Consider the following 8,488-nt stretch of genomic DNA (forward strand, 5'->3'; position numbering starts at 1 on the left):
TGACTTGGAGGGTCTGTGTTTGGGGGAGGGTTCTGTGGAGAGGTTTTCTTGTCTTAGTGGCTCCGGCGGGGGAGTTGGGTGGGGGAGGTTCTTCAGGTAGGGGGAGAGCTTCTGTCTTGGTTTCCACCAGGCAGCCTCTTGGGGAAATTTAAGGGGGTACCTGGGGAGAGATTAGGAGCATCTCTGTCCAACTTGGTGGAGGTTTCCTATCTGGAGAAGAGCTCCCTGGAGACAGCGATGGCTGGAGGTGGGGAGAGGAGGGTAGCAGGAAAGCCTGTCTTGTTCTGGCAGCTCCAACTGGCTGGTCAAAGCCCTCAGGCCGCCCTACTTGTGCGCTGACGTGAGCTAATCCAGAAATACTGCAGGGGAGGGGGAGAGGGGCTCTCAGTGAGACAGGGGCTTGGGAAGGGGAAGCCTGGGGACCCCTTTCTTTTCGTGTCCTTTAGTTTATCCCCACTCCCAGTCACAGCCGCTAGTCCTCCTTTACCTAGGCTGGGACGGTCAGGTCACCAACACTGCTGTTTACTCTTTAGGAGTCCCGGCGGGAGCCCAGCTGGGAACACAGGCAGGGACCCATCCGGAGCAGCGGACCCGCACGCAGACACAGCTACAAAAGGACTCACACAAGCAAAAACGCAGGCAACCCCTTCGCGAACGTATATACACACAATGCAGCACACAAGCTCTGTGTACACACAGGCTCAAATGCGCACAAAACTACACATTCACAGAATAAACACGGTTACCAAATCTCGCCCTCGGAGTCCACTCAGCTCCAGCCGGTAGCGATATCGGATACAGTATCAGTCTTTGTCTCTCACTCACGCGCACACACGCGCACCCCTCTCGACAGAAACAGGCTAGGTTTTCACGGCCCCCGCGGTCGCTGGGCGAGCAGGGCCCGAGCGCACCGCGTGCCCCCGCGCCCTGGGCCTGCTGCGAGCCCTTCTTTCCCGGGCGCCGGACACCAGCTGCGCCCCTCTGCGGCATGGGCATTCGCAAACCCGTCATGAGGCTGTCAAGAGGGACCCTCACAAAGTCCTGCCTCCTTCCAGATGCCCCAAACGGAAAAAAAAGCGAAAAGCCAACCTTTCGCCTCCTTTCCGCACACATTTGGAGAGCGGTTGGTGGCGAGCTTCCATCGCGGCGTCCCTGGACAGGCTGGGACAGCCCCAGTGACCGAAGCGGGGGTTGAGCGTTCTTGAGAGCGGTCCATGACGGATACTCCTGCCTTCAAGGGGGGCTTGAGGCCAGGTTTAAGTGCAAGTGATGGGTGCCACGGAGACAGATCGACGTCCAAACGGCCCGCGCCGCCGGAGACAGGTAACTGCCCTGCTGCCCTTCTGGGCGTCTAGACCGGTCTTTGGCCAGAGGATGGGGCCAAAAGGCTCCCGGACGCTCGAGGGGGTAGTCGGGGACGTGGGACCGGGAAAATCAGCACGCTAGGGCCCCCTCCCTCCCTCCCTGCGGCGGGGAGGTGGGAAGGGCCAGGATCCGAGCTTAGCGCCTCCCCCAGAAATGCAGCACTTCAGCCCCCACCCCCGGCCTCCGAGCCCCCTCCTTCGCGTGCTCCCTCTGGCTGCCTTCCCGCGGGCGCCCTTCTCCTACCCCCATCTAAATTCTCCTGAGTCCCTTTGTGCCCCCTTTCTCTTCTCCTTGCCCCCTCCTGACATCCCCTGCCTCGGGTGTTTCCCCCTCTCCAACACCCCCACCCGCCCGATTCCGAGGAGCGGGAGCGCATTGGGCTGCGCGCGGGTGGGGGCGCCGCGCCAGCTTCGCGTAGCTGCTCTGACGCCGCCGCCGCCCTCCGCAGCCCAGCCCGCGCCCCGCGGCAGCTCCGCAGTGCACTCGCCGCCGCCGCTCCGCCAGCCCCGCTGCCCGCCCGCCGGGTCGGCTCGGAGCGAGCCTCGAACGCCAGCCGAGGGGGTCATGAGCCAGAGCGCCCCGGGGCGCCGCCGGGAAAGCGAGCGAAGATAGCGGCCTCGCGCCCACCCGGCCCTCGCCGCCTTGCCGCGCGTCCCCCGCGTCCCCAGCCCCTGGTGTCCTTTCTTCAGGCCCCGCCGCCGCCATGGCCACCCTGCTCCGCAGCAAGCTGTCCAACGTGGCCACGTCCGTGTCCAACAAGTCCCAGGCCAAGGTGAGCGGCATGTTCGCCAGGATGGGTTTTCAGGCGGCCACTGACGAGGAGGCGGTGGGTTTCGCGCACTGCGACGACCTCGACTTTGAGCACCGTCAGGGTCTGCAGATGGACATCCTGAAAACCGAGGGCGAGCCCTGCGGGGACGAGGGCGCCGAACCGCCCGTCGAGGGAGACATCCGTTACCAGCGCGGCGGTGGCGCGCCCCTGCCACCCTCGGGCTCCAAGGACCAGGCCGTGGGGGCTGGTGGCGAGTTCGGGGGCCACGACAAGCCCAAGATCACGGCGTGGGAGGCGGGCTGGAACGTGACCAACGCTATCCAGGTGAGCGCGGGATTCCCAGCTGGGTCAGCCCCCCCACTCCCTCCAGCTGTGCGCACCAGACTTGACCCCCAGCCGAGTCGCCACCCGCCTCTTCTCCCCGCAATCTCGGCCCCGAGACCCGCTCCTGTACCCGGGATCTTCCCCCATCCCTCTTCTCTCTCAGCCCTGAGCGGGGATCTACCCCCCCCCCCCCGCCCCGCCCCGGCGGCGTCTCCCCTCCCGCCCTGATCCGCTCCTGCTTCCGCGGCCCCAGCCGCAGGACAGCTTGACTGAGGTTCGGTCGGAGACACTTGCCCTGAGACCCTGCAAAAGCGAGGGAAACAGGAGGAGGAGAGCGGGGAGGGGTGAGGGAGAAAGAAAATCAGGATCGGAAGGGACGGTAACGCCTGGGACTCCGGAATGGATTCACAGCTGCATTTTCGGGAGGAAAGGAGAGGGGGAAATCGCTGATGTGGGAGTCTCCTCCCGTCACACACGCATAGACACGGGCACAGGGACAAAGGCAGGCACGCATGCCCACAGCCCCGCTCCCGGACGAACAAACGCACGGCACAGGTGCACATGACATGCCTCTATATATAGACCCACCGCAGGGTTATCCTCAAACGCACCTTCACACACTCCTACGCCTCCCACACACAGAAGCACATACCTGTACATACCAAGCACACACACAAACCCGTGTGAACATACACACACACAAGCACAGACTCAGGCGGACAGGATGCAGCCGGCTCTCTCAGGTGCAGCCCTGTTGGGGACACACAGGTGTACACAAGCATACGCACACACATGTGTGCCCACACAAGCACATATGGTCTGTGGTAACTCAGCGCTATCTGCACAGACTCACCCTTCTGGCCCGAAATCCCGGCTACACTGCAAAGAGGCGACCAGCTTCTCCGCGTGTGACCTGGCGAAGCTGCCCGTAGATGCAGTGAACGGCCTCTGGTCTCCAGGCCCGCTACTCCTTCACCCCTACTCTCAAACCCCCACTCCCCACCAGGCGGCGCCGGACTCCGCCGGGAGGGGGTTCGGAGCCGGTGCAACGACCCCAGGAGCTGGCGAAGGAGGGTAGGCCGCGGCTCACCGGGCAGAGGAGGCCTCCCCGCTAGGCGTCCCCGGGCCCCACGGCTTGGCCTCTCGGCGTCCCCGGAGCGCAAGGTCGTTGGCGCTCAGAACGTGGGTTTCCCCGCAGCGGGAGATCACAGCGGGGTTGCTCGGCGACCCGGGCTCTGCAGGCTGCGCGGGGCTTTGCGCACTAAGTGGTTCGGCCCGAGGCGCCTCCCGCTCCAGGGCCCGGGGGGACTGCCCTTCGAAACCAGGGACGGGGGACCGCGCCCGCCGCGGTTGCCGCCCGCGCCTTCTCCCTGCGCGTCTTTGAAGGTCCCGTTCCATAGGCCCGGAGGGAGGCCAGGGCGGGAGGCGGAAGGCTTGCAGGCTTCGGGAGCCCTGGATTTCGTTAGCTTTTCTTCCCCATGTGGATTCTAAACCTTCCCTCCCCAGCTCTGCCCTCCCGATCCCGCGGCTTCGGGTTTACCCTTGCACGCAGCACCCGTGCCTCCCCCCCGTAGGCCCCTTATCCTGCTGGCCTCTACCACTCCCACTTAGCCCCCTTCCTTAGGGCTCGGCCTCTCCGACCCAACTCCGGCCTTGCCCTGAGACTCCCTACCTTCAACCCCGCCTCCCCCACACCCCCCGCGCCTCGGGCCTCGCCCCCCAGAGCCCTTCGAGAGCATCCCTACGTTCCCTCTGTTCTTGACTCCCTGCGGCTTCGCCCCACACTCAGCCGCGCTTCCTCCCTGCCCTATCTCCTTTCCCTCCCACTGCCGCCTTTAACGTGTCCTCCGGTTCGGCCCTTAGGCACCCGCATTTCCCTCCTTAGCTTTCCTGCACCCCATTCCAGCCCCACCTTAATCCTGTGCCTCCTCTTCCTAATGGCTCAGGCCCGGCTCTCTACCTTGATCAGCGCCCTTTTCCGGCCACGCCCCCTCCAGCCCGCTCTTATCTCGTCAGTGCGTCCCGCGACTGATTCCGTCTCCGGGAACCACCCTCAAGTATCTCCACATACCCCTTCTCTCCTTGTGTCTTGACCCCTCACTCAGCCCTCTCCCCACCTCCCATTAGCGCACCTTTCCTTCTCAGTCCCGTCCTTAAACACCTCTCTCTCCATTTCCGACTCAACAGCCAGGCTCCCCATTAGACTGCTCGACACCCCCATTCCAGCCTACCCTTAACCTCTCCTCCCTGTGGGTTAGGCCCAGTTCTCATCCTCCTTAGCGCCCCCTTCTGGCTATAGCCTTAAGCCACGCACGCCCCGAGGTCCCCTCTTTCGAGGCCGCATCTGCTGAGCGCCCCCGTCTGGTTGCCTCTCCGCTCCGCAGGGCATGTTCGTGCTGGGACTGCCCTACGCCATCCTGCACGGCGGCTACCTGGGGTTGTTCCTCATCATCTTCGCCGCCGTGGTGTGCTGCTACACCGGCAAGATCCTCATCGCATGCCTGTATGAGGAGAACGAGGATGGCGAGGTTGTGCGCGTGCGGGACTCCTACGTGGCCATCGCCAACGCGTGCTGCGCTCCTCGCTTCCCTACGCTGGGCGGCCGCGTGGTGAACGTGGCACAGATCATTGAGCTCGTGATGACTTGCATCCTGTACGTGGTGGTGAGTGGCAACCTCATGTATAACAGCTTCCCAGGGCTGCCCGTGTCACAGAAGTCCTGGTCCATTATTGCCACGGCCGTGCTGCTGCCCTGCGCCTTTCTTAAGAACCTCAAGGCCGTGTCCAAGTTTAGCCTGCTGTGCACTTTGGCTCACTTTGTCATCAACATCCTGGTCATCGCCTACTGCCTATCGCGGGCACGCGACTGGGCCTGGGAGAAGGTCAAGTTCTATATCGACGTCAAGAAGTTTCCTATCTCCATTGGCATCATCGTGTTCAGCTACACGTCGCAGATCTTCCTGCCTTCCCTGGAGGGCAACATGCAGCAGCCCAGCGAGTTCCACTGCATGATGAACTGGACGCACATCGCTGCCTGCGTGCTCAAAGGCCTCTTCGCGCTCGTCGCCTACCTCACCTGGGCCGACGAGACCAAGGAGGTCATCACGGATAACCTGCCTGGTTCCATCCGCGCCGTGGTCAACATCTTCCTCGTGGCTAAGGCGCTGTTGTCCTACCCGCTGCCCTTCTTCGCTGCTGTCGAGGTGCTGGAGAAGTCGCTCTTCCAGGAAGGCAGCCGTGCCTTCTTTCCCGCCTGCTACGGAGGCGACGGGCGCCTCAAATCCTGGGGGCTGACGCTGCGCTGCGCGCTCGTGGTCTTCACGCTGCTCATGGCTATCTATGTGCCGCACTTCGCGCTGCTCATGGGCCTCACGGGCAGCCTCACGGGCGCCGGCCTGTGCTTCCTGCTGCCCAGCCTCTTCCACCTGCGCCTGCTCTGGCGCAAGCTGCTGTGGCACCAAGTCTTCTTCGACGTCGCCATCTTCGTCATCGGCGGCATCTGCAGCGTGTCCGGTTTCGTGCACTCGCTCGAGGGCCTCATTGAGGCCTACCGAACCAACGCGGAGGACTAGGGCGCGAGGGCGAGCCCCCGCCGGGCTCGCGCGCTCTCCCCACCCCATCCCACCCCCACCAGCCCCGCGCGCCCAGACGCCGCGCTTGGGAAGCCAAGCTTTAAACATCTCTGGTTCCTTGTTTCTGATTATTGGGGATGGGGGGGTGGGGGTGGGAGGGGATAGGGATCCACAATCCATAGCGTCTGCGTTTCTGTTGTCCTTTCTTTTCCACAACACCCTGGTTTCAGGGGGAGGAAGGGGCGCATTTGTGGGCAGGGTTTTCTGTCCTTCCAGGAGGGACCCCGAGGGACCCTAACACTTTGGTCCCAGTCGTCAAGGGAGGTGGGAAGGGAGGGAGAGGGGGCACAGCTCGCAGGTCCAGAAACTTCACCTTGGGGGGACATTTCACAGCCATTCAGCGCTAGGAATCTGCAGCGTCCAGCCATTTCCAGCAAGAGTGCTTTCCATTCCGGAGACATTTCAACCCTGCAGCGGGAAAGGCGGGCCGGGAAATCCGTTTCGGTGGGCGATTTCCTTTGGCGAAGCGGAGAAGGGAGAAGCCATGGCGGGGCCGGCTTGCCGCCGGTTTTCAGAAATCCAAACTCATCTTGTGCAGTTTATCAGGTTGTCGAACTGTTCTACTGTGCGTGTGGTGTGCTCGTGGTGAATAAGATGAAATGTATATCAGAAAAAAAAATCTATCTCTAATTTAGAGTGCGGTGCATAATTACATCCGCAAATAAAGAAGAAACAAAGGCGCCCTCGGCTTCTTATCAGTTCTGCATTTCGAGTCCAGCGCGTTGGGCGTGGGGGAACCGGCTGGCGCCTAACCCGGTGAGGCAGGTGGGGGTGGAGGAGCAGCTGTAGTTATAGGATCCCAGGAGAGCTCGAGCGAGAGTAGGATGGTCTCCACCAAGAGGAGGTTCTCCAGGTGTTTGCGGGATGCAGGGGAAGGAGCATGTCGTGCGCTGAGTGGTTCCGTGTGTCCTCAGCACCCCCAGCCACCAGGACAAGGCTTGTTCCGAATCTCTCGCCGGGGTTGGATCCATCTGGGAATTCGGTGAGCGCTCTCGACCTCCAATGCTAAAAAAAAAAAAAAAGCAAAAAATAGCTTTTATAGACAAAAGTCCTACACCTTTTGTTCAACAAATGTTTAAAGACAGCCCATCAGAGCTGGGACTGTGCTGGGTGCTGGCAGCAACAACCTCAGCCCCGTTCTCCTGGAGCTTCCAGTCTAGTGGAGGAGAGACAGGCAATAAACAAGGACACAGAAATCCACATGGACTGCTCACTGGGAAGAGAGCTATAAAGGAAGTCGGCAGAGGGTTGTGTAATTCGTGGGGACCCCAGGGCCAGGTGCCAACTGACCTCGCCGGCATCTCTTACACTGGAGACACCCCTCAAGTCCAAGCTGGGGCATACACAGCCACAGCCAAGAGATCTGACTGTTTAGAATCAAAAGCCGCAGTCATTTGGGTCCCAGTCTCCCCTTTTCTTGAGCAGCCTGTTTGAGAATGTGTTTGCCTGAATTACCCACAGGATCCGGTCCTTTTTTGTGCAGATCCAACTCCAGGGGCAGCACTCGCATTGCCTCCAGGAGCTCCAGTCCTGGGGATGGTTGGAAAGGGTCGTGGTCAGACTTTCCAGACAGGGATCCGGGAGGGAGGGAAGGCAGGGCAGTTCCCAGGGTCCTCTCTCACTGCCAGAGAAGCCACGCGGGAGGTTCTTGGTCCCCAACATGAACACGGAGGCCTCGTTTGGAACGATTTCTGCACGTACTATCGGTGCAAGGGAAAGAACCGGGAGAATGCCTAAGTACGGTGTCCATTTCTCCCTACTTGCTGCGACCTGTGCGCGGAGAGAGAGCAAGAGCGCCAGAGCGCCTATGTGAAGATATGCGTGTGGGCTCAGGGGTAGGCTGAACCTGTATCTTGTGAGAACCCTGATGAATGTGCGTGTGCGTGTGTGTGCAGATCATCCGTGAGGGTGTGACTGCGACACAAGTGACCTCCCACCACACTGGTTCTGCAGCCACCAAACAGGCGTGAGAGCAGAAGGGGAATAAGAGCCCGTCCCCTCGGCTGCCCGCAGCTCTAATGATTTAAACAGCCATTAGAGATGTCTGTTGTCATCCGCCTAATCCCCCTTTGTCACAATTGCTGCGCATTCAGGATCCGGAGCTGACCGGAGGATCCTCAGTCCCCAGTCCCCATGCGCTCTCTGATGTCTCCCATCATTGGGGAACTAACAGTTCCTCCTCTCCTGCCCCGCCTCCCACTGTGGGTCAACCGACCCTGGGGTGCGCTCTGAGTTAGAGCATGGTCTGCAGCCCTCAGAAAAAGCCCGGACTTGTGCAGTGGAAGGGAAGGTGGGAGCGTCATGCTGCACCAACTCCGTCCTTCCCGTCTTTAAAAGGAGAGATGAGACACCAGGCAGGCTCCAAACAGTGGCTGCCACCTACGCAGACTTGCCT

General features: G+C 61.4%; 1 protein-coding gene across 1 annotated transcript; it reads left to right on the plus strand.

Annotated features, from left to right (window-relative positions):
- The first annotated feature begins 1,525 nt into the window (after positions 1 to 1,525).
- On the plus strand, positions 1,526 to 6,773 carry SLC32A1 (solute carrier family 32 member 1). Its single transcript, XM_001917263.5, has 2 exons — positions 1,526 to 2,461; positions 4,846 to 6,773. Exons 1-2 carry the CDS (start codon positions 2,069 to 2,071, stop codon positions 6,031 to 6,033), a joined length of 1,581 nt encoding a protein of 526 aa, XP_001917298.2. The 5' UTR covers positions 1,526 to 2,068; the 3' UTR covers positions 6,034 to 6,773.
- Positions 6,774 to 8,488: the final 1,715 nt, after the last annotated feature.

Source organism: Equus caballus, chromosome 22, assembly GCF_041296265.1.
Source record: "Equus caballus isolate H_3958 breed thoroughbred chromosome 22, TB-T2T, whole genome shotgun sequence".
NCBI classification, from domain to species: Eukaryota; Metazoa; Chordata; class Mammalia; order Perissodactyla; family Equidae; genus Equus; species Equus caballus.

What these genes read in the sequence shown, in the direction of transcription:
- SLC32A1 (XM_001917263.5), top strand. Translation starts at nt 2,069, where the DNA reads ATGGCCACCCTGCTCCGCAGCAAGCTGTCCAACGTGGCCACGTCCGTG. An exon ending in ACGTGACCAACGCTATCCAG is followed by an intron (nt 2,462 to 4,845) that starts GTGAGCGCGGGA and finishes TCCGCTCCGCAG; the next exon opens with GGCATGTTCGTGCTGGGACT.